The 26,654-nt window shown below is 42.3% G+C and overlaps 1 protein-coding gene across 3 annotated transcripts; it reads left to right on the top strand.

The window, feature by feature from the left end:
• The first annotated feature begins 19,222 nt into the window (after positions 1 to 19,222).
• On the top strand, positions 19,223 to 26,589 carry snapc5 (small nuclear RNA activating complex, polypeptide 5). 3 transcript variants are annotated; one of them, XM_060923881.1, is made up of 4 exons: positions 19,223 to 19,308; positions 21,824 to 21,939; positions 25,546 to 25,620; positions 25,821 to 26,589. In XM_060923881.1, the coding sequence occupies exons 2-4, from the start codon at positions 21,850 to 21,852 to the stop codon at positions 25,992 to 25,994; spliced, it is 339 nt and encodes a 112-aa protein (XP_060779864.1). In that variant the 5' UTR covers positions 19,223 to 19,308; positions 21,824 to 21,849; the 3' UTR covers positions 25,995 to 26,589. The 3 variants fall into 3 exon arrangements, with proteins under 3 accessions (XP_060779864.1, XP_060779865.1, XP_060779866.1); XM_060923882.1 differs by having other exon boundaries at positions 19,229 to 19,308; positions 21,812 to 21,939; XM_060923883.1 differs by having other exon boundaries at positions 19,236 to 19,325.
• The last annotated feature ends 65 nt before the right edge of the window (positions 26,590 to 26,654 follow it).

Below are 26,654 nucleotides of genomic sequence, written 5' to 3'. Positions count from 1 at the left end.
TTTTCCACAGCCATGTCTTTGCAATGTGTGCAGAATGTGGTTTTGCATTGTCTTGTTGAAATATCCCTGGAAAAGATGTCGTCTTGAAGGCAGCATATATTGCTCCAAAATCTCAATGTACTTATCTGTATTAATGCTTCCATCACAGAAGTGTAAGTTACCTTTCCCAAGGGCACTGACAACCCCATACCATGGTAACAGTCTGGATGATCCTTTTCATCTTTTGTCTGGAGCACATGGTGTCCACTTCTTACAAAAAAAAAACTGGAATACTGATTAACCTGATCACAATACACGTTTCCATTGTGTGATGGTCCATCCCAGATGCCTCTGAGCCCAGAGAAGTCGGTGGCACTTCTGGACACGATTAACATAAGGCTTCCTTTTTGCATAGTAAATTTAACTGCCATTTGTGGATGTAACTCCATATTGTAGTGTTTGCCAAAGGTTTTCCAAAGTAATCCTTAGCCCATGTGGTTATATCAGCTATAGATAAATGATGGCTCTTGATACAGTGCTGTCTGAGGGATTGGAGATCACAGGTGTTCAGTTTAGGATTGCGTCCTTTTCCTTTATGCACCGAAATGCCTCCAGATTCCTTGTATCATTTAATGATATTATGCACCGTAGAGGGTGAAATATCCAAATCCTTTCATATTTTTCTTTGAAGAACACTGTTTTAAACATTTCAGTAATTTTCCTCATGTATTTGTTGACAAACTGGTGCTCCTTGGCCCAGCTTTGTTCCTCAAAGACTAGGCCTTTCCTGGATACTGATTTTGTACCAAATCATGACTCAAAATCAATCACCTGTTTCAAATCACATCATTATTTCACCTCATTACTAACCCTAAATTGCCCCGTCCCAACTTTTTTTTGAATGTGTCGCAGTCCTGAAATGCAGGAATGTATGTATATTAACAAAGGAAATGAAGTTGACCAGACAAAACATGAAATATCTTGGGTTGGTACTGTCTGCAATGAAATACAAGTCAAAGTTAATTTAGAAATCACTGCTTTATCATCATCATCATCATCATCATCTTCCATACCATCCCAACTTTTTCTGATTTGGGGTTGTATTTTAAACCTCTTTCATCAATATGCTGGCCTATTTTCACTTTGGTTAATGGTTTCCGAGATTACACACAATCACGGGCGCAGATAGAGGGGGGGACGGGTGGGATTCGTCCCACCCAGATTTAAATTCACCTCGTTCGGTCCCCCCCACTTATAGGGAGGAAAAAACGTCTATGCTGTCTTTCTTTGCATAAGGCAAACCTCACGGAAAAATCAAAAGACTAATTACCATTCGGTTTCTTGAGGTGCACAGCAGTACATACATAGTTGCAACAACTCACATAAAACAAAACAAAGACTGATATTCGGTTGGTTGAGCTGCGCAGACTGCACAGGTTGCGAGCTCGAGCTTGGTTGCTATGGTTACCCACAAGTTTGACAGGCATATCGGGGTTGGTTTGCAGCTTTGTCCCCCCCAGTTCAAAAAAACGTATCTGCGCCCCTGCACACAATGCCATTCAACTATGTTTTTAGAAACAAAACTTGTCCATTATCCTTTTTGTTTGAGACCATTATATATATAAAATAAATATATATATATATATATATATATATATATATATATATATATATATATATATATATATATATATATATATATATATATATATATATATATATAATATATATATATCTGAACTACAGAAAGGGAACATGGTGAATAAAGGGGCGCCCAGGAAGTACAACTCACTCTCCATACCAGAGGCACTCGAAACTGCCAAACAGCGACTAACAGCTCTGGCCACCCGGTTGAGGAGATACACCAAGGAAGGAGAGGCCAGGAGAATAAACAAGCTGTTCTCCACTGAACCAGCCAAGGTGTACTCCAGGGGTCACCAAACTACGGCCCGCCACCCCCCTTTGACCGGCCCCCCATCCCCTCTACCCCCCATCACTTGAACCGGCCCTATGAGACAATCCCCAAAAGTGGTCATGGCCTATTTTTTTAAATTGCTTTTTGGCAAATAATAACATGTCTGCATCTTGTATTTTGTTGATTTTATCAATTAAAATTGATATTTAGTTATAAAATGAACTATTCATATTTTCCGAATTTTCGTCATATGCTCGCGATCAAGCAGTGACAGGCAGCGCATGCGCAAAGAACTGTCAGTGTTCAGGACAGCAAAATGGCTAGCGGTCAGCGAAAAGCTGACAGAGAGTGCAGACTTTTTAAACAACAGTGGACCACCGATTATTTTTTCGTTCAGTGTAAGGACCGTGCAGTTTCTCTTGTATGTAAAGAAAGTGTGCCGGTTTTCAAAGAATATAATCTGCGTCGTCACTATGAAACCCGCCACAAAGCAGGGTTCGAATTATAAATTTGACCCTATGGGGTTCTCTATTTAATAAAAAAAAAAAGCAATGCATACTCGCTCTCCTGGACCAGCGCACTTTTGCGCACTGCAGTGCACAGCTTTCACACACAGGCGCGCGCATGCACGCACACACGGTGTTGCATATTATATATATATATATATATATATATATATATATATATATATATATATATATATATATATATATATATATATATATATATTAGTATATATAATTATATATAGTATATATAATTATATATATTGTTAAACAAAGGAAGATCGTTGTGAGATAGAGGACAAGTCTTCTTCGGACTTAACTTCACATTCGATTTCGCAGGCTGCAAATTTCAGTTTGCGCGCATAGTGGTGTGGTGGTGAAGTACAGCTGTACATGTTGCGGTTTAATAACACGTTCAATACAAAGTTATGGCTGCATGGTGATCGGAAATGAAATGAGTTTTATTTATATTTATATGGTGATATAGGCTATTCAAGCTTATTATGGTGATATATGACGTATTTGAGAGACTTCCACAGAAAATTAAGTTTGCTTCTTTCATGGGAGCCTGAGGGAATGGGAGCTCAGCTCCCATTGGCTCCCACGTAATTCGAACTATGCCACAAAGAGTATGCTAGTTTGCGAGGGCAAACAAGAGAAGACAGGATTCGGAGGATGAAATGCGGACTGGCTGCACAACAGAATGTATTCCTTCACCAAACCCAGATCAACCAGGCTGCTGTCCGAGCTAGCTATAAGGTAGCTCACCTACTAGCTACCCATGGAAAGCCGTTTACTGATGGGGACTTTGTTAAAGTATGCATGCTTGCTGTGGCCGAGGAGGTGTGTCCCGACAAGGATGCGCTCAATGCGGCGAATCTCTCCGCACCTACTATGACCAGGCGAACCAAAGATTAGGGGGACAACGTGTATGACCAGCTGAATGAGAAAGCGTCAGAATTCGAGTTTTTTGCTTTGGCCATGGATGAGAGCAATGACGTGCAGGACACAGCACAACTGCTGTGATCTATTGCTCATATTATAATTTCACTGTTTTTTAAAATGTATTTATTTTATAGGCCTATTTATTTGACCTTTATTAAGTGCTGCATACAATTATTATTAATATTATTAATAATATCAACAGGCTTACCTACAATTTATAATTTTCCACTCACCTTTGCCAGTGTCAATCACCTCAACTAGGCAGATGTTTCTTACCTTGACAGCTTTGATATTTTTATTAGAAAATAAATAAATGGAATATCAGTGGTATTTCAAATTAAAACAAAGTGTGAAGACTTGATTACTATTTTTGCAAACCACTAGTAAAGATAAACAAATATGTGCCAGGAATCAAGTGTTGATATAGTAGTGTGGATATAGTAGTGGGGATGGCCGTGCCAGGCTAGTAATCTCTACTACACAATGAGGCCTGCTGGTGGTCATATTTGTCTGGGTTATACAATTCTATGTGATATAGCTGACCCGACCCCGGCCCCCATCACAGTCAGGAACGACAATGTGGCCCCCAGAGAAAAAAGTTTGGTGACCCCTGGTGTACTCTCAATGGCAGGGGAACAACAACCGGTCAGACCCACCAAGAGCTGAGGTGGAAAAATACTGGAAAGACATATGGGAAAGAAAGGCATCACACAACACCGATGCCCAATGGTTAGTGGACCTAAGAGCTGACCACAGCAACCTCCCAGAACAAGAACCAGTAACCATCTCAATGGCAGACGTCCAAGAAAGAGTGTCAAAGATGAAGAGCTGGACAGCACCAGGCCCCGATATGATCCATACGTACTGGCTGAAGAAGCTAACTGCACTCCATGAACGCATAGCAGCACAGATGAACCAGCTGCTGAGGGATGGAACCCACCCAGAATGGCTAACCCAAGGCAGGACAGTCCTAATCATGAAGGACCCCCTGAAGGGACCCATCCCATCCAACTACCGGCCAATTACCTGTCTCTGCACAACATGGAAGGCCCTGTCAGGCATCATTGCGGCAAAAATGAGTAAGCATGTGGCTCAATACATGAGCGAGGCACAGAAAGGAATTGGCAGTAACACCAGAGGAGCCAAGCACCAGCTACTGGCCGATAGAACAGTCGCCCGAGACTGTAAGAAGAGACAGACCAACCTGTGCACTGCCTGGATTGACTACAAGAAAGCCTACGACTCAATGCCACACACATGGATACTGGAATGTCTGGAACTGTATAAGATCAACAGGAACCTAAGGACCTTCATACAGAACTCAATGGAAATGTGGAAGACAACCCTAGAGGCCAACTCAAAACCCATTGCCCAAGTCAACATCAAGTGCGGCATATACCAAGGAGATGCGCTATCACCACTGCTGTTCTGCATAGGCCTGAACCCCCTCAGTCAGATCATCACGAAGAGCGGCTACGGGTACCGATTCCGTAGTGGGGCAACAATCAGCCACCTGCTCTACATGGATGACATCAAGCTGTATGCCAGGAACGAGCGAGAAATAGACTCGCTGATCCACACCACCCGGATCTACAGTGATGACATAGGGATGTCATTCGGATTGGACAAGTGTGGCCGGATGGTCTCAAAGAGAGGCAAGATGATCCGGACTGAAGGGATTGACCTACCAGAGGGCAACATAGGTGATATCCAAGACAGCTACAAGTACCTTGGCATCCCACAGGCTAATGGAAACCATGAAGAGGCCACAAGGAAGTCAACCACAGCCAAATACCTCCAGAGAGTAAGGCAGGTCCTGAAAAGTCAGCTGAATGGTAAAAACAAGGTCCGAGCCATCAACATGTACGCACTACCAGTCATCAGATACCCCGCTGGTATCATAAACTGGCCAAAGGAGGAGATAGAAGCCACAGATATCAAGACTAGAAAGCTCCTCACCATGCATGGAGGGTTCCACCCCAAGTCCAGCACCCTGAGACTATACACTAAGCGGAAAGAGGGAGGCCGAGGGCTAGTGAGCGTCAAGACCACGGTCCAGGATGAAACATCGAAAATCCGAGAATACATCAGAAAGATGGCCCCAAAGGATGAACTGCTAAGTGAATGTCTCAGGCAGCAGAACCCTGATGAGAGTGCAGAGGAGGAGGAGGAACAGACAACCTGGAAAGAAAAACCCCTACATGGCATGTACCACCGTCAGATAGAGGAAGTGGCTGATATCAAGAAATCCTACCAGTGGCTGGATAATGCAGGACTGACAGACAGCACAGAGGCACTAATCATGGCAGCACAAGAACAGGCCATAAGCACAAGAGCCATAGAGGCCAGGATCTACCAGAGTAGATCAGACCCAAGATGCAGACTGTGCAAAGAAGCCCCTGAAACAGTCCAGCACATAGTAGCAGGGTGTAAGATGCTAGCTGGATCAGCGTACATGGAGAGGCACAACCAAGTGGCTGGGATAGTATACAGGAACATCTGCAATCAGTATGGAATAGAAATACCCAAGTCCCAATGGGCCATACCACAGAAGGTGGCTGAGAACAACAGGGCCAAGATTCTGTGGGACTTCAGCTTCCAGACTGACAAACAGATCCTGGCTAACCAACCGGACATAGTGGTGGTGGACAAAGAGCAGAAGAGGGTGGTGGTGATAGATGTGGCGATCCCAGCTGACGCCAACATCAGGAAGAAGGAACATGAGAAACTTGAGAAGTATCAAGGGTTGAAAGAGCAGCTGGAACGGATGTGGAAGGTCAAGGGTTGCGTGGTCCCCGTGGTAGTGGGGGCACTTGGGGCAGTAACCCCCAAACTGGGAGAGTGGCTCCAGCAAATCCCAGGAACAACATCTGAAGCCTCAGTCCAGAAGAGCGCAGTCCTAGGAACATCGAAGATACTGCGCAGAACCCTCAAACTCCCAGGCCTCTGGTAGAGGACCCGAGCTTGAGGATGACATGGATACCACCCCCCCGCCGGGGGTGAGAAGGAGATTTATATATATATATATATATATATATATATATATATATATATATATATATATATATATATATATATATATATATATATATATATATATATATATATATATTTTTTTTTTTTCTCTCCTATTAAATGCTATTGCCACTGCACAAGTGTCAGGGTGCAGGCACTTACAGATGCAAGTGCAGGGGAGAGCAGGTGTATCGCAAACTGTAAACAAAGCCAAATCGGGAAACTGGAGATGTAGTCAGGGATGAGCTAGGGTCAGTCGATCGGCGAACAGAATATCAGAGATCAGGTGAGAGAATGAAGTCAGAAACAAACATAAACGGAGTCTAATAACAGGAAGTCAGGCAGAAAGTCAAACAGCTAGGTAAGGTCAGGTACTTGGACACAGAACAATACTTCGTGTTGACCAAGTGTGAGAGCTGAGCTTATATAGGGGAAGTGATTGCAGGTAAATGAGACACAGGTGTTGTAGTTAATACTCTGGTGACGAGGGGTGCTGTGGCATTTGGGAAGTGCAGTCCGGAGCAGCCACGTTTGGAGGCTGCTCTGAACTCAAGTTTTCAGCACTGTTACTGACAAGACCCCCCGAGGAGCTCCCTCTGGGCACAATCTCCTTTCTTTGGTGACCTCTCTTCCTTGGTGCTGGCTTGTCTGGGTGCTCCCTTTGGAACTCTTGAGTGAGGAGGGAGTTTAAGATATCCCTGGAGCATATCTGTGAAGATACTCAGTCGTCCAGGTACATAGTAATCTGTGGTTGGTAGAAGAGAGCAACTGGACTTGCTTGAAAAGTCTTGAAGACGTTTCGCCTCTCGTCCGAAAGGCATCATCAGTTCTGTCTGTCTAATAGGGAGTATCAAGTATTTATCCTCTCATGGATCATAATAGAATCCAAATCAGAATGCTGATGGCTGCATTGAAGGTGGCTGATAGATGTCATAGACCCCACCTCTGTTCAGTGATGGTCGTTCCAGGCTGACAAAATTGAACGATCCTCTCTGGCTAAGATGTCTGCCAGTTTTCTGGAAGTTTCTACACACTTTGGGATGAGTTCCCTTCGACTAGTGCGGGAGTATGAGAGGACTTCCAGAAAACTGGCAGACATCTTAGCCAGAGAGGATCATTCAATTTTGTCAGCCTGGAACGACCATCACTGAACAGAGGTGGGGTCTATGACATCTATCAGCCACCTTCAATGCAGCCATCAGCATTCTGATTTGGATTCTATTATGATCCATGAGAGGATAAATACTTGATACTCCCTATTAGACAGACAGAACTGATGATGCCTTTCGGACGAGAGGCGAAACGTCTTCAAGACTTTTCAAGCAAGTCCAGTTGCTCTCTACCAACCACAGATATCCCTGGAGCTAACCCAGCTGCGCTCCTCCAGGCTATACCCCTCCCAGTCGACCAGGTACTCAAGTTGCCCTTGTCTGCATCGAGAGTTGAGGATCTTATTGACTTGGTATATGGAGTTGCCTTCAAGATCTAGGGAGGGAGGTTCTTGGGTGGGCGTGTCTGTGGCTAGGGGACCATGGATGGCAGGCTTTAAGTGTGATATGTGGAACGTGGGAGCCATCTTGCAGTGAAATGGGAGCTCTAGCTTGTAAGAGACCTTGTCAACTTTGTGAATTACCTTGTATGGGCCCATGTATCAGGCTTGAAGTTTTTGGCAATTATTGGTTTCCCTTAAGTCCTTTGTGGATACCGACACTTGGTCCCCTGGGGACCAAGCATAGTCTGGGGTCTCACCTCTATGCTTGTCAGCATATTGCTTGTACTTTCATTGACATGCTCAAGTCTCTGATGGACCTCCTCCCATACTTGTTCATTCCTCCTAAACCATGAGTCTACTGCCAGGATTTGAGTGGGTGCATCATCCCATGGGAATAGTGGTGGTTGATAGACTAGAATGCACTGGAAAGGGGTTAACTGAATAGCAGAGTGTTTCAACAAGTTTTGTGCATATTCAGCTCAGGAAAAAAAAAATTTTGCCCAGTCTTTCTGGTTCCTCATGCAAAATATTCAGAGGAAGCAACCCACCTCTTAGTTAGCGCACGCCACCTGGCCTTTGGACTGTGGATAATATCCTGAAGTCCAACTTACAGATACCCCTAGGCTGTCCATGAATTTAGCCCATAGCCTGGAAATGAACTGGGGACCCCAGTCAGTAACTCTTCACACTGCAAAAAATTGAAAACTGAATTTGAGGAGAAAATTACTTAATACTAGTGAAGTTATCTTGCTGCATGGACAGATATTTTTACTTGATAAGAGATCTTAGAATAAGTTGGTTGCAATCTAGAACTAAGTTTAATAATCTCAGAATTGGTGTCTTGTATTCTTCTAATAGGAAATGTTAGACTGTTTCAACTATTTAAGATATTTTCACTTGCTAAGATATTTTTTGCAGTGCACAAATGCCATAGTATCAGAAGATGTGATTGAACAAGAGCTGTGTGGTTTCAAATGCCATAGGTAGACCGGGTAACGGGATGAGCTTGAGGGCCTTGGCAAAATGGCCTATGATCACCAGGATGACTGTTTTGCCTTGGGATTGAGGTAGGTCAGTGAGAAAGTCAATGGTGATGTGTGACCAGGGTCGTTGGGGCACCAAGAGAGAACAGAGCTTACTGGCTGGTGGAGCTCAAGGTACTTTCACTTGGGTACAGGCAGAGTATGAAAAGATGAAATGGTTGATGTCTGAGACCATGTTTTCCCACCAATACTTGTTCCTCAGAAGTTGGTAGGTGCAATGACTGCTGGGGTGTCCTGTGGCTGGAGAGGAGTGAGCCCAAGTGATGAGTTTACCTCAGAGTCGTGGTGGCACATGCATGAGTCCAGGAGGACAGTTCTCAGGTGGGTTTGCAGGTTGAGATTGCCTGATTTCCTTGTCAATGTCCCAAGTGATAGCTTGTACAAAACAGTCTGGTGGTAGAATGGGAGTGGGTTCTGGTTTGTGATTCAAGGAGTTATGGATTCTGGAGAGGGTGTCAGCCTCTGTATTTCTAGAGCCAAGGCAGTAGGATATCGTGAACCTGAATCATGTGAAGAACAGGGTCCATCTGGCTTAGCAAGGATTTAGGCATTTAGCTGTCTTTAAATACTCTAAATTCTTGGGGTCAGTGAGGATGGTGAATGTGTGTGCAGCACCTTCCAACCAGTGCCTCCATTCATCTAAAGCCAATTTGATGGCTAGTAGTTCTTGGTTTCCAGTGTCATAATTTTGTTTGGTTGGGGTGAGTTTCTTGGAGTAAAAGGCAATGGGATATACAGTTAGGTCCATATATATTTGGACACTGACAAATTTTGGTTTTTTTACCTGTTTACTGAAACATATTCAAGTTATAGTTATATAATGGACATGGACATAAAGTCCAGACTTTCAGCTTTCATTTGAGGGTATCCACATTAAAATTGGATGAAGGGTTTAGGAGTTTCAGCTCCTTAACATGTGCCACCCTGTTTTTAAAGGGACCAAAAGTAATTGGACAGTTGACTCAAAGGCTCTTTCATGGGCAGGTGTGAGAAATTGCTACACTATTAGGAGTGGCAAAATCTACAGTTTGGTACATCCTGAGAAAGAAAGAAAGCACTGGTGAACTCATCTCATCTCATTATCTCTAGCCACTTTATCCTGTTCTACAGGGTCGCAGGCAAGCTGGAGCCTATCCCAGCTGACTATGGGCGAAAGGCGGGGTACACCCTGGACAAGTCACCAGGTCATCACAGGGCTGACACAGACAACCATTCACACTCACATTCACACCTACGGTCAATTTAGAGACTGGTGAACTCATCAATGCAAAAAGACCTGGACACTCACAGAAGACAACAGTAGTGGATGATCACAGAATAATGTCCATGGTGAAGAGAAACCCCTTCACAACAGCCAACCAAGTGAACAACACTCTCCAGGAGGTAGGCCTATCAATATCCAAATCTACCATAAAGAGAAGACTGCATGAAAGTAAATACAGAGGGTTCACTGCACGGTGCAAGCCACTCATAAGCCTCAAGAATAAAAAGGCTAAAAACATCTAAAAAAGCCAGCACAGTTCTGGAAGAACATTCTTTGAACAGATGAAACCAAGATCAACCTCTACCAGAATGATGGAAAGAAAAAAAGTATGGTGAAGGTGCAGTATAGCTCATGATCCAAAGCATACCACATCATCTGTAAAACACAGTGGAGGCAGTGTGATGGCTTGGGCATGCATGGCTGCCAGTGGCACTGGGTCACTAGTGTTTATTGATGATGTGACACAGGACAGAAGCAGCCGGATGAATTCTGAGGTATTCAGAGACATACTGTGTGCTCAAATCCAGCCAAACTGATTGGTTGGCATTTCATAATACAGATGGACAATAACCCAAAACATAAAGCCAAAGCAACCCAGGAGTTTATTAAAGCAAAGAAGTGGAATATTCTTGAATGGCCAAGTCAATCACCTGATCTCAACCCAATTGAGCATGCATTTGACTTGTTAAAGACTAAACTTCAGACAGAAAGGCCCACAAACAAACAGCAACTGAAAACCGCTGCAGTAAAGGCCTGGCAGAGCATTAAAAAGGAGGAAACGCAGCGTCTGGTGATGTCCATGAGTTCAAGACTTCAGGCAGTCATTGCCAACAAAGGGTTTTCAACCAAGTATTAGAAATGAACATTTTATTTACAATTATTTAATTTGTCCAATTACTTTTGAGCCCCTGAAATGAAGGGATTATGTTTAAAAAATGCTTTAGTTCCTCACATTTTTATGCAATCATTTTGTTCAACCCACTGAATTAAAGCTGAAAGTCTGAACTTCAACTGCATCTGAATTGTTTTGTTCAAAATTCATTGTGGTAATGTACAGAACCAAAATTAGCAAAATGTTGTCTCTGTCCAAATATCTATGGACCTAACTGTAGCTTAGGACCCCTCCTACTCCAGTCTCTGAAGTGTCTACCTCCACAACAAACGGCTTTGTAGGGTCTAGATGTTGCAAGATAGGGGCCGTTGTGAAGGTGGATTTGAGCCTGTTGAAGGTGGCGTGATCCTTTTCTCAGCAAGGTCATGAGAGGAGCAGCGATCGTACTGAACCTATGAATGAAGCAACAATAAAAGTTTGCAAACCCCAGAAAATGTTGTAGCTCCTTCACTGTGGTGGGAGTTGGCCATGATGTGACCACTGATACTTTACTCTGATCCATACTCACACCTTCTGAACTGATGATATCCTAGGAATGATATCTGGTGGACATGGAACTCTCACTTTTCAGCTTTGACATGCAGATAGTTCTTGAGCAATCAGGTGACCCTACATGTTCATGATGGGAGTTTTCATCGGGGGAGTAGATCAGGATGTCATCAATATAGGTGATTACGAACCTCCCCAGCATGTCTCTGAGAATGTCATTAATGAGGCACTGGAAGACACTTGGCATGCAAGAAAGGCCATGAGGCATGACCAAATATTTGAAGTGACCAGCGGTAGTGCTAAATGCTGTCTTCCATTCGTCGCCTTCTCGAATCCTGACCAAGTGTATGCGCTTCAGAGATCCAGTTTGGAGAAGATCTTGGCTGTTCTTAACTGTTCTAGGACTGAAGGTAACAAGGGAAGCAGATAGGGATATTTTACTGTGATCTGATTCAGGCCTTGATAGTCTATACATGGGCAAAGACCTTCCCCTTTCTTCTCAATGAAGAAGCTGGCTGAAGCTGGAGATGCTGATGGCCTAATGTAACCTTGTTTTAAGGCCTCTTGGACATATCTTCCATAGCAGCTTGTTCGGTTATGGACAAGGGAGATATTATATATATATATATATATATATATATATATATATATATATATATATATATATATATATATATATATATATATATATATATATATATATATGGCACAGTTGTAGGAACGGTGAGGAGGCAGGCTACTAGCTTTGCCCTTGCTGAACACTTCCTTGAGGTCTAGGTAACACAAGGGAACATTATCTAGAGAGTTGGGCAGAGCACTCTCCACAGAGAGTGAGCTGGGGGAATTTCAGGCAGTTCTGGAAGCAAGATGGGGACCACTGAAGGATTTCTTTTTGCTGCCACGATATTGGAGGATTGTGAAGTTGAAGCCACAGGAACCCCAAAATGAGGTCATGATGGGCAATGTGGGTGACAAACAGGGAAATACACTCAGTGAATTGCTCCCACCTGAATTTTGAGGGGTGACGTGTGCGATGTTACTAGCCCGTCACCTCTGGGGCCCCCGTCAATGGCTTTCACGTTGAGTGATCTTTGAAGGTCTTCCATGGACAAGTGGAATTTCTGGACAATTGTGCTACTGATGAAATCACCTTCAGTCCCTGAGTCTATGAATGCAGAGAGAACATGGGTCAAGTCTGGCAGTTTTAACAAAACAGGTACCTTGAAACAATGAGACTTGTGAATTGCTTCAGGACTCACCGGACTTGGGAGACTAGTTTCTTGGCAGGTCTGACTCTCCCGCTTCAGGATAGGCGGGCGAACTGGGTACTTTGCTATCTGATCGCCAGACTCACCACAGTAGGAACTGAGTCCCTCTCGGCGTCTCCTGTCTCTCTCTGACAGTTGTAGGCAAGCATGAGAGACCTCCATGGGAGTCAGGGGAGCCAAAATAGTAGAAGGGGTCGGAGGAGGCTGTAATGAAGGTCAGTTCTTTATGAGGTGGTCCAGATGAATAGCAAGCTCTATCAAGGAGTCTAGGGAGAGATGTTCATCATGGCATGCCAGTTCGGTGAGCACTTCTGGGTGTAGACCTTGACGAAAAGTGGCCTTAAGTGCTGGCTCGTTCCAACCACTGCCAGCGTGCAGAAGTCCAACGCATAATCAGCGACTCTCTGATCTCCCTGTCTGATTGTCAACAAATTCTCACCAACTTCAACTCCTTCAGGCTGATGATCAAGCACATGCTTGAAAAGCTCTATGAACCGGTCATAGGAGGTGGTATGTTCACTAGCTCACTGTAGAGCCTTGCCTGACAGGAGATTGATGAACTGAGCAATCTTCTGTTCTTCTGTGGTTCCCGTGAGAGTGGAGAAATACAGGGAGCATTGGAGCAGAAATCCCTTGCAGTTAGACACTTCACCTGAATACTTTTCAGGTTGTGGAACCATCTGAGCTGCACCAGCGGAAGATGAAGGGCATGTGAAAATGGCCTGTGACATGACAGCAGTGAGTTGCAACACCCTGGTGTTGAGATCACTGATCATCTGCTGGTGTTCTCAGAACAAATGCCCCTGAGCATTAAATCACAGTTTGCTTGGTTTCCTCTGCTGCATCCATTGATGGTGAAGTATCCTGTCAGGGTGCAGGCACTTACAGATGTGAACCTTTGCTTTCAGTATCTAGCGCAGGGGAGAGCAGATGCATTGCAAACTGTAAACAAAGCCAAATCGGGAAACTGGAGACATCATCAGGGATGAGCAAGGGTCAGTCAATTGGCGAACAGAATATCAGAGATCAGGCAAGAGAACAAAGTCAGAAACAAACTTAAACGGAGTCTAATAACAGGCCGCCAGGCAGAAAGCCAAATGGCCCCGCAAGGTCAGGTACTAGGACAAAGAACAATACTTCACGTTGACCAAGTGTGAGAGCTGAGCTTATATAAGGGAAGTGATTGCAGGTAAATGAGAGACAGGTGTTGGAGTTAATATTCTGGTGACAAGGAGTGCTGTGGCATTTGGGAAGTGTAGTCCGGAGCAGCCATGTTTGGAGGCTGCTCCAAACTCAGGTTTTCAGCGCTGTTACTGACAACAAGCCGTTCCCCTCTGTGACACCAGCATGATATGCAACCACTAATTTATTGTGTGAAGAACAAAAATACAGCATCAACCAACAAATTAGCACCAGAATCACTAGGGATGTCAGAAATATTTAATTATATATATATATATATATATATATATATATATATATATATATATATATATATAGTTTCAGGATTGAGGTTTCTTTTAATGAGTAGCATAAAAAGTCACATGGACTCTTTTGTTAGCTACAGCAAAATACCAGTGTAGGAATTTATCACTGAACAAGAGTATACGTCTCAAAAAAATTATTTCATTTCTTTGTCTTTTCCATTATATATGCAAACCTTTCCTGTATAACTGTATAAAACTGCATAAAAGACATGACCAGGTGCCTATATCAGTGATTCTTAGGGAATCATGGAACTTTGTTTGTTTGTTTGTTTGTTTGTTTGTTTGTTTGTTTGTTTTTACATTGGTGGAAATCACAACTAACCTTTATCAAAGTTATTATATTTTATTATTAGGTTCTTATACTTATTACATATTGTCACTGGTCACCGAACTGAAAGGGTTTAATCCAAACCTCAATAATAAGTAGGTTTAATAATAATAATAATAATAATAATAATAATAATAATTATTATTATTATTATTATTATTATTATTATTATTATTAAGTACTTGTTTTAATTTTTGGATTATGTTTTGTAAATGGAAACAAAAAGGTTTTATGGCTACAATAAATAGATTGTCATATTTAATAATATTGTATTTATTATATTTATATATTCATATAGTTAGATAGGGCGGCACAGTGGTGCAGTGGTTAACGCTGTCACCCCACAGCAAGAAGGTCCGGGTTCGAGCCCCGTGGCTGGCGAGGGCCTTTCTGTGCGGAGTTTGCATGTTCTCCCCGTGTCCGCGTGGGTTTCCTCCGGGTGCTCCGGTTTCCCCCACAGTCCAAAGACATGCAGGTTAGGTTAACTGGTGACTCTAAATTGACCATAGGTGTGAGTGTGAATGGTTGTCTGTGTCTATGTGTCAGCCCTGTGATGACCTGGCGACTTGTCCAGGGTGTACCCTGCCTTTCGCCCGTAGTCAGCTGGGATAGGCTCCAGCTTGCCTGCGACCCTGTAGAACAGGATAAAGCAGCTACAGATAATGAGATGAGATATAGTTAGATTATTATTCATAAAATTGACAAGATGTTTGAGAGCCCTTCCACTGTACTAATGTCTCCAGGCACATGCTAAAGTTTGGCATACCTACAGTCAATGGCGAAGCAAAAAAAAAATGGTAATCAAGTTCAAATTAAAGTTTTACAAACTCTTTCATAAGCTTTCAGTAACACTGTCTCATGACAAATTTGAAAGAGATCTGCTTCTTGCTGCAGGCTTGGTGGGAATCTCACTGTTTGGAGACTGGGGAGAGCCAGTGGACATTACCAACCCAAAGGACATAGAGGCAGCTGAGAGATATGTCCAGTTCTACATGGGCTGGTTTGCAACACCCATCTTCCACGGAGACTACCCTCAGGTCATGAAGGAATTCACAGGTGCATTTATCCATCATCTTGTTGTCAGAGCTATGGTATAAAGATGGTATAAAGGTATAATGTGAATAATTAATGTCTAATAGATGTAAATCTGGTCATTTTACAGCGGTGCTTGAAAGTTTGTGAACCGTTTAGAATTTTCTATATTTCTGCATAAATATGACCTAAAACATCATCAGATTTTCACACAAGTCCTAAAAATAGATAAAGAGAACCCAGTTAAACAAATGAGACAAAAAATATTATACTTGGTCATTTATTTACTGGAGAAAATGATCCAGTATTACATACAGTGGGGCAAAAAAGTATTTAGTCAGCCACCAATTGTGCAAGTTCTCCTACTTAAAAAGATGAGAGAGGCCTGTAATTTTCATTATAGGTACACTTCAACTATGAGAGACAGAATGGGGGGAAAGAATCCAGGAAATCACACTGTAGGATTTTTAATGAATTAATTGGTAAATTCCTCGGTAAAATAAGTATTTGGTCACCTACAAACAAGCAAGATTTCTGGCCCTCACAGACCTGTAACAACTTCTTTAAGAGGCTCCTCTGTCCTCCACTCGTTACCTGTATTAATGGCACCTGTTTGAACTCGTTATCAGTATAAAAGACACCTGTCCACAACCTCAAACAGTCACACTCCAAACTCCACTATGGCCAAGACCAAAGAGCTGTCAAAGGACACCAGAAACAAAATTGTAGACCTGCACCAGGCTGGGAAGACTGAATCTGCAATAGGTAACCAGCTTGGTGTGATAACTGTGGGAGCAATTATTAGAAAATGGAAGACATACAAGAACACTAATAATCTCCCTCGATCTGGGGCTCCACGCAAGATCTCACCCCGTGGGGTCAAAACGATCACAAGAACGGTGAGCAAAAATCTCAGAACCACATGAGGGGATCTAGTGAATGACCTGCAGAGAGCTGAGACCAAAGTAACAAAGGCTACCATCAGTAACACACTACGCTGCCAGGGACTCAAATCCTGCAGTGCCAGACGTGTCCCCCTGCTTAAGCCAGTACATGTCCAGGCCCGTCTGAAGTTTGCTAGAGAGCATTTGGATGATCCAGAAGAGGATTGGGAGAATGTCATATGGTCAGATGAAACCAAAATAGAACTTTGTGGTAAAAACTCAACCTGTCGTGTTTGGAGGAGAAAGAATGCTGAGTTGCATCCAAAGAACACCATATCTACTGTGAAGCATGGGGGTGGAAACATCATGCTTTGGGGCTGTTTTTCTGCAAAGGGACCAGGACGACTGATCCGTGTAAAGGAAAGAATGAATGGGGCCATGTATCATGAGATTTTGAGTGAAAACCTCCTTCCATCAGCAAGGGCATTGAAGATGAAACATGGCTGGGTCTTTCAGCATGACAATGATCCCAAACACACCGCCCGGGCAATGAAGTAGTGGCTTCATAAGAAGCATTTCAAGGTCCTGGAGTGGCCTAGCCAGTCTCCAGATCTCAACCCCATAGAAAATCTTTGGAGGGAGTTGAAAGTCCGTGTTGCCCAGTGACAGCCCCAAAACATCACTGCTCTAGAGGAGATCTGCATGGAGGAATGGGCCAAAATACCAGCAACAGTGTGTGAAAACCTTGTGAAGACTTGCAGAAAACGTTTGACCTCTGTCATTGCCAACAAAGGGTATATAACAAAGTATTGAGATGAACTTTTGTTATTGACCAAATACTTATTTTCCACCATAATTTGCAAATAAATTCTTTAAAAATCAGACAATATGATTTTCTGGATTTTTTTTTTCTTATTTTGTCTCTCATAGTTGAGGTATACCTATGATGAAAATTACAGGCCTCTCTCATCTTTTTAAGTGGGAGAACTTGCACAATTGGTGACTGACTAAATACTTTTTTGCCCCACTGTATCTGTGAGTGGCAAAAGTATGTGAACCTCTAGGATTAGCAGTTAATTTGAAGGTGAAATTAGAGTCGGGTGTTTTCAATCAATGGGACGACAATCAGGTGTGAGTGGGCACCCTGTTTTATTTAAAGAACAGGGATCTATCAAAGTCTGATCTTCACAACACATGTTTGTGGAAGTGTATCATGGCACAAAAAAAGGAGATTTCTGAGGACCTCAGAAAAAGCGTTGTTGATGCTCATCAGGCGGGAAAAGGTTACAAAACCATCTCTAAAGAGTTTGGACTCCACCAATCCACAGTCAGACAGATTGTGTACAAATGGAGGAAATTCAAGACCATTGTTACCCTCCCCAGGAGTGGTCGACCAACAAAGATCACTCCAAGAGCAAGGCATGTAATAGTCAGCAAGGTCACAAAGGACCCCAGGGTAACTTCTAAGCAACTGAAGGCCTCTCTCACATTGGCTAATGTTAACATTCACGAGTCCACCATCAGGAGAACACTGAACAACAATGGTGTGCATGGCAGGGTTGCAAGGAGAAAATCACTGCTCTCCAAAAAGAACATTGTTGCTCATCTGCAGTTTGCTAAAGATCATGTGGACAAGCCAGAAGGCTACTGGAAAAATGTTTTGTGGACAGATGAGACCAAAATAGAACTTTTTGGTTTAAATGAGAAGTGTTATGTTTGGAGAAAGGAAAACACTGCATTCCAGCATAAGAACCTTATCCCATTTGTGAAACATGGTGGTGGTAGTATCATGGTTTTGGCCTGTTTTGTTGCATCTGGGCCAGGACAGCTTGCCATCATTGATGGAACAATGAATTCTGAATTATACCAGCGAATTCTAAAGGAAACTGTCAGGACATCTGTCCATGAACTGAATCTCAAGAGAAGGTGGGTCATGCAGCAAGACAACAACCCTAAGCACACAAGTCGTTCTACCAAAGAATGGTTAAAGAAGAATAAAGTTAATGTTTTGGAATGGCCAAGTCAAAGTCCTGACCTTAATCCAATCGAAATGTTGTGGAAGGACCTGAAGCGAGCAGTTCATGTGAGGAAACCCACCAACATCCCAGAGTTGAAGCTGTTCTGTATGGAGGAATGGGCTAAAATTCCTCCAAGCCTGTGTGCAGGACTGATCAACAGTTACCGGAAACGTTTAGTTGCAGTTATTGCTGCACAAGGGGGTCACACCAGATACTGAAAGCAAAGGTTCACATGCTTTTGCCACTCACAGATATGTAACATTGGATCATTTTCCTCAATGAATAAATGACCAAGTAGAATATTCTTTGTCTCATTTGTTTCACTGGGTTCTCTTTATCTACTTGTGTGAAAATCTGATGATGTTTTAGGTCATATCACCTCAATGATTTCAATTAGAATGCAAACCTTTATAGATTAAAAACAAAAAACATTAGCTGTGTTCAGGTAAGAAGAGTTATCAGCAAGGGTTGGGAACAACTCTACAGTGTTGCTTTGGGGTTTTTGTTTGTTTGTTCCTAAATAAAAGTCGCTTTGCAAATGGTGCACATCTAGTTTTTTCCTCTTTCCGGCTAAAACGGTTTAAAACAGTATCTCCGGAAGCCCCCCCCCCCATTATCTCGCGTGAACTCTGCGCGCGTGCCCGTGAGCGAACGTTGCACGTGACTGTTCTCGGCTCGGGAAAGATTACATGGACGAGCACAGAGCCTCCTCTCACCATTATGCCTGTTCTACACGCTGAAATAACATAGAGTAAGTGGCGTCTGAGAGTATGTGACACATTAGGCCTTAGATAGCTCACATTAGATTGCCCAGTCAGTGTGTGCATCCTGTGTTTGTTTTGTCGGTTTGTTTAAATGTTAGCTAGCGTGCTAAATGTCAGTTAGCCTGCAGCTAGCATAAGCATGGGGCTCCTTTAGCTTGCTGTTTGTTGTTGGGTTGTTTTACAATCAGGGTACGCAAGCTAAAAATCACATTTAACGCTTATTATCTTCAATATCAAAAGGCTTGACTAAATAAACTTGGTTGTTTATTGTAGCCCTGTGATAGCTCTATTTACCATGCAAAAAAATGTGGTGATAACGTTATTTTTGGTGAATGTATGGCAATATATGTCATATTTAGCAAAATTACTCGTGTCATTTAGAAAAAGTGCTTTTTGACCACAGGTAGCTCCAAAAGGGATGCACTTAAATCATTCTTTATACCATAAAACACATATTTGGTTCCATATCATTGGAAACATAGTTAAGCTTTAATGTTGAATGCCAGTAAGTTTTCAGACTATTTTGATCAAATTAGTATGCAATTGTGTCAAAAAAAAGTCCTCTCCGAGACAGCTAATTTTTCAATATAAAATAACATATCTAAAATTATTATTTTCATCCCAAAATGTGGTCAAGATATTGGGACATAAATATTAGAGACAACTAACACAAAGCTTACAGCCTTATATTTAAAAGCACTATGGAAGTAGTGGATTCTGAATTGTCAAAAAAAAAAGTCCTCTCCGAGAATCACTTCATTTGTTTCTCCCATCTTATAGCAGATTACACAAAACTACCATAAACACACGGGTCAAAAAATGACCTGAAATCTGTTCTTTAACTTGTCCTTCACTTAAAAACTGGTACAAGAACCAGTTTGAATCAATTTGAATTTTGGACCCCTGTGACACAAACTTTGTACCCTGATTGTAAAACAACCCTGTTAGCTCTCTGGCTAACCTTCCTGAGTTTACCACCTGATACAGATTGTTCTCATGAGTTTCGCACATATTCATAACCAACGCGTTCCTTGCCAACTGAGGTGAAATCTGAACAGGATGCTGAGGGCAAGATATGGAAGTTTGATTTATTTATTTATTTAGGTGCTGTTGTGATGGAGTAACAGCTGTTAATAACTGCACAGCTCACACAACACACGCACCAGAGGAACACACAAGAGACTGCATTATCATCTTGTTTCACATATGAAAAAATGTAAATCGTAATAGGTCATATATCTGATAATCACAGGTCACTTACTGCATCTGCATATTTTCTCATAGGCTACGTTCACACTGCAGGCTGAAGTGACTCAAATCCGATCTTTTCGCCCATATGTGACCTGTATCCGATCTTTTATTGACAATATGAACGACACAGATCCGATTTTTTCAAATCCGACCCAGGCCGTTTGGATATGTGGTCCTAATTCCGATTCCTATCCGCTCTTTTCATATGCGACTTCAGTCTGAACCGCCAGGTCGCATTCATCCGACTTGCACGTCATCAACAAGCCACAAACGTCACTATTCTGCGCTGAAGTAGGCGGCGGGTCTCTCAAAAAAAAGTTACAACAACATGGTGCATAATCACGGGCGCAGATAGAGGGTGGGATTCGTCCCACCCAGATTTAAATTCACCTTGTTCGGTCCCCCCCACTTATAGGGAGGAAAAAACGTCTATGCTGTCTTTCTTTGCATAAGGCAAACCTCACGGAAAAATCAAAAGACTAATTACCATTCGGTTTATTGAGGTGCACAGCAGTGTATACATAGTTGCAACAACTCACATAAAACAAAGACTGATATTCGGTTGGTTGAGCTGCGCAGACTGCACAGGTTGCGAGCTCGAGCTTGGTTGCTATGGTAACCCACAACAAGTTTGACAGGCATATCGGGGTTGGTTTGCTGGCAGCTTTGTCCCCCCCAGTTCAAAAAACGTATCTGCGCCCCTGCGCATGACATCAATGCGAGGGACGCTTTGGGCTGTGAAGGTTCTGAATCTTCTCAATGGAAGGACGCAGAGGTTAGGGAGCTGATTTCCATTTGGGGGGATACAGCTATTCAAGCTTGATTGGATGGGTCATACCGCAACCGGGCGGTTTTACTTCCGTAAACACTGGCCATGCTCACTGCTTGTGACGTCGTCGTATCCTGCAATGCGCATGCGGAACACTTTTAGGTCGCTTTTCGTTCATACTGAGGATCACATACAAGTCGCATATATTTGTTAATGTGAACGACCTCACAAAAAAATCGGATTTCACAAAAAAATCGGAATTGAGCATTAAGCCTTGCAGTGTGAACGTAGCGTTAGTGTCCAACAAACCCTGATCTCCTGTTCATTTAAAATATACTGCTTTTTTTAAACAATTAATTGCTCAGAGAATGTTCATCCAATCAGGTATTATGCTGATATGTTCCCTCATTAAATAAGGCTTTTTTTTTTTTTTTAATCATAGTAAGGGTGCAGTTTTGTGCTTATTGTAGTCTGATGTGCAGGAATGCTATAAATCTTCTCCTCCATCATGCTGAGTCGCTTGCATGAGCTCAAGAAAGAAGAGGAGACTCTTCTGAAGATCAAAGTCATGCTGCAAGATCAGCTTAACAGGCTAAAGGTAAGGCTTAGTTGCATGCACTCACTTCTACATTTTGTGTCCTAAAATGACAAAAATGGTTTAACTATCCATCCATCCATCACCCATAACCACTTATCCTGTTTTACAGGGTTGCAGGCAAGCTGGAGCCTATCCCAGCTGACTGTGGGCGAGAGGCTGGGTACACTCTGGACAAGTCGCCAGATCATCGCAGGGCTGACACAAACAACCATTCACGCTCACATTCACACCTACGGTCAATTTAGAGCCACCAATTAACCTAACCTGCATGTCTTTGGACTGTGGGGGAAACCGGAGCACCCAGAGCAAACCCACGCAGACACAGGGAGAACATGCAAACTCCACACAGAAAGGCCCTCGCCGGCTGCTAGGCTTGAACCCAGGACCTTCTTGCTGTGAGGCGACAGTGCTAACCACTACACCACCATCCCGCCCCAGTTTAACCATTGTTTTTAAAAAATCGTTAGGTCATGTTCACAGCATACTTGTTTCTGATTAGCAAGCAAATGTGCATGTGTTCTTTTATATTGGGATGTGGTGAAAATCTATGTGTCTAACACTGTGTAAGGATACTTGATTTTAATCACACCAACCAGTGGAAGCAACATAAAATGGAGGCATTACTTGCCTGTTTTGTCTCCACTTGTCCCCTTAGAACAGGGCTGTGAAACTAGGGGTTGAGGTAAATAATTTTAGTCAAGTCTATTGACCAAAAAAAAAAATCAGGTTAACAGACCAAAAGCACATCAACTTAAATGTCTTAATTCATCAGCATTTATTTAAGATGCATATAAAAACAAACATGTTGTGATTGCATAAGTATTCACCCCTGTTGCTGGGAAATTGCTAAATTAGTTCTTTTGGACAGACACATGGTTACAGTGTCAAATGTACACCTTGCCAATGAAGAATTTATCATTAGTACATTTTAGCTAGGAGCTCATTTTATAATGCTATTTTCTCCCTAGTGTAATAGTTTTTTTTTAATTGTTCAAATCAATTTTGGTCCACATGATTTTCAGTTTAGAACACATTCTTAATTAATTTGGTTGGCTGGATTAGGTTCTTTATTGGGGCATGTTTGGCTCATTGGCCTTGTTTGTCACTCCTGTCTTCGAAGGAAGGGTCACTGCAAATCAATACGAAGTTATTTTGACTGAGCATCTTTCTCCTAGGGCGGCACAGTGGTGTAGTGGTTAGCATTGTCGCCTCACGGGTTCGAGGCCAGCGAGGGCCTTTCTGTGTGTAGTTTGCATGTTCTCCCCGTGTCTGTGTGGGTTTCCTCCAGGTGCTCCGGTTTTCCCCACAGTCCAAAGACATGCAGGTTAGGTTAACTGGTGGCTCTAAATTGACCGTAGGTGTGAATGGTTGTCTGTGTCTATGTGTCAGCCCTGTGATGACCTGGCGACTTGTCCAGGGTGTACCCCGCCTCTCACCCGTAGCCCGCTGGGATAGGCTCCAGCTTGCCTGCGACCCTGCACAGGATAAGCAGTTATGGATGGATGGATCGATTTTTCTTTCTCCTATTATAAAGCATTTTTATCCTGTTGGGAGTGCTCTCTTCCAGGATGACCATTTCCACATTCACTGGGCAATAAAGCTCACTGAATGACTTGAGTATGAAAATGGACCAAATTTATCATCTAATCATATGCTAAGGTCTTATTGAACTGTTGTTACCATTCAGTCATGTTCGTCGCTTATCCAGACCTTTGTGTAAACAAGGAATTTTATATAACCGGACCCTTACGATTTTAGTTGAATGCACCTACTAAATACGCTGCCTGGCCAAAAATAAGTATGCCATACATCTTAATTGAAATAAGCAAATACTTAAGAGCTTTCGATTAGATAATTACTGCCGTGATTAATCTGTTTCAGCTATCAACAGGGTTTTTGGGGGGGGGGTTTAAACCCTAACTGATGCATTGAGTAGCTTCTCATTTCTTAAACAACCATATCAGAAGATGTGTCCCGTGGTTGTAGAAAAGATGACATTGTGTTTAATTATTGGCCTGCATCAAGCAAGCAAAACGACGGAGATTGCTGAAATGACTGGAATTGCGTTAAGAACTGTCCAACACATTATTAAAACCTGGAAGGACAGTGGTGAATATAGTCAACTTCACAGAAGAAATGTGGTCAGAAAAAAATATTGACTGAGCATGATCAGCGATCACTTAAACACTTGGTAACACTGAATCATCAAAGAAGTCGACAGCAGAGCTCACAGCTGCGTTTCATAGTGAAAGTAAGAGCATTTCCACACTCTCAATGCAACGAGAACTCAGGATTGGTACTAAACAGCTGTGTGACCATAAGAAAACCACTTGTTGGTGAAACTAAGCTTAAGAAAAGGCTTCAGTTTGCTAGGGAATATAAAGATTGGACTCTAGAACAAAGGAAAAAAAGGTCATGTGGTCTGAGTAATCCAGATTTACACTGTTCCAGAGTGATGGAGGAGTCAGGGTGAGAAGGGACGTGAATGAAGCAGTGTGTCCATCATGCATAGTGGCCACTGTACGAGCCTGTAGAGGCAGTGTTATGATCTGGGGCTGCTTCAGTTGGTCAGGTTGAGGCTCAGCAACATTATGTGCCAATAAAATGAAGTCAGCAGACTACCTGAATGCAATGAATGACCAGGTTATTCCCCCCCCCATGGCACGGGGATATTCCATGATGACAATGCCAGGGTTCATCGGGCTCAAGTCATGAAAGTGAGGTTCAAGGAACATGAAGAATCATTCTCACACATGAATTGGCCAAAATAATGTCCTGACCTTAACACCACTGAAAGTCTTTGGGATGTGCTGGAGAAGACTTTCCAGAGTGGTTTGAGACTCCGGTCATCAATACAAAATCTCAGTGAAAAATGAATGCAACACTGGATGGAAATACCCTACCGTTCAAAAGTTTGGGGTCACTTTGAAATGTCCTTATTTTTGAAAGAAAAGCACTGTTCTTTTCAATGAAGATCACTTTAAACTAATCAGAAATCCACTCTATACATTGCTAATGTGGTAAATGACTATTCTAGCTGCAAATGTCTGGTTTTTGGTGCAATATCTCCATAGGTGTATAGAGGCCCATTTCCAGCAACTCTCACTCCAGTGTTCTAATGGTACAATGTGTTTGCTCATTGCCTCAGAAGGCTAATGGATGATTAGAAAACCCTTGTACAATCATGTTAGCACAGCTGAAAACAGTTGAGCTCTTTAGAGAAGCTATAAAACTGACCTTCCTTTGAGCAGATTGAGTTTCTGGAGCATCACATTTGTGGGGTCGATTAAATGCTCAAAATGGCCAGAAAACTGTCTTGACTATATTTTCTATTCATTTTACAACTTATGGTGGTAAATAAAAGTGTGACTCTTCATGGAAAACACAAAATTGTCTGGGTGACCCCAAACTTTTGAACGGTAGTGTAAATGTTGTGACATTGCATATGGTTGTCGAAACCGTGCCACAGCAATGTGCAATGTAATCAAAGCTAAAGACGGTTCAGCCAAATATTAGTGTGAACATTTTTTTTTTTTTGTATTAGGTAGTGTACTATTCTATTACAGAACATTCACTCTGTAGTCTGAAATTTCTTGTTTTCACTAGTTTGAAGAGGGAGCCCTGAAGTCCATGATCAGTGCTCAGTCTGAGGACAGCCCAGCTGATCCTGCTCCTCCTGAGGTAAACAATTAGTTAACAAGCATAAACAAGTACTTGAGTAGATTAACTTGTTACCAATATTTGACTGATTCTGTATTTTGGAAATGTGGAACATTTTCTCTGTGTAGCATCTCCATCTCTTTACTGAATGAACTACGGTACTGCATAAATTACTAGTTCTAATTGAAGACTACTTTTGTATTTTAACCATTTCCATGCAGACTGAGGTCAACCCAGACAATGAAAGTGAGATCAATCAGACTAAGCTAACACTAGGTGCTCCCACTGACTATGAAATGGAAGAGGAAGAGGAGGAGGATGACGACGACGATGAAGAGGATGATCTTGACATGGTGCTTGAGGAGGAGGAGGAGGAAGATGACGACAACTACTGAGTTTACATTCAATTAGCACAAGTGAACTGTCTGACTATCAGTTAGGTATGTAATGAGCAAAATAGCATGCCAAAAGATGTGTTAATAGGTTGTTCTGTTTCTCTTTTTGTTTAAAGATGATGCTATAATTTATTAACTATAGATAAGACAACTTGATCAAACCACAAAATGATGTGTAGCAACTAGCAAGCATAGAAGCTCAGACATCTTTTCTGGTACTGTATATGAGGCGAAGCCTACACTGTTGTCACTTTTGTAAATGTAAGCCTGCTCCATTATTGTATTTCATTAATTCTATTGAAAAATAACATGTAGCTGATGTTTCAGATGACTGTACATCCAGGTTGAATGTACTTCTATAAATGTGTGGACTTCATAGCATTTGTATTTGAGTTGAGAGCTGCCAGAGATACTTTTAAAATGTAATTTGAGAGACCGAGTGAATGCATGTGTGTATGAAATGCATGTGCATGGGTCATTTCTTGATGAGCCAGTACTGTACAGTGATGTCTTTTTGTACTCCATGAGGAATATTGTATATGTTTAGTACAGTGGTTTAAATTACTTAAGCACAATACAGAAATTGGAATCTGTCTGTCTGTTTTACGTTTTCATTTTCATGCTGGATGTTGATTTGACACAATAACCAAAGTTGAATGA

The sequence above is a fragment of the Neoarius graeffei genome, chromosome 6 (genome assembly GCF_027579695.1).
Source record: "Neoarius graeffei isolate fNeoGra1 chromosome 6, fNeoGra1.pri, whole genome shotgun sequence".
NCBI lineage: Eukaryota > Metazoa > Chordata > Actinopteri > Siluriformes > Ariidae > Neoarius > Neoarius graeffei.
Note: the sequence above shows the minus strand (reverse complement) of the source record. Positions and strands in the feature narration are given on the sequence as shown.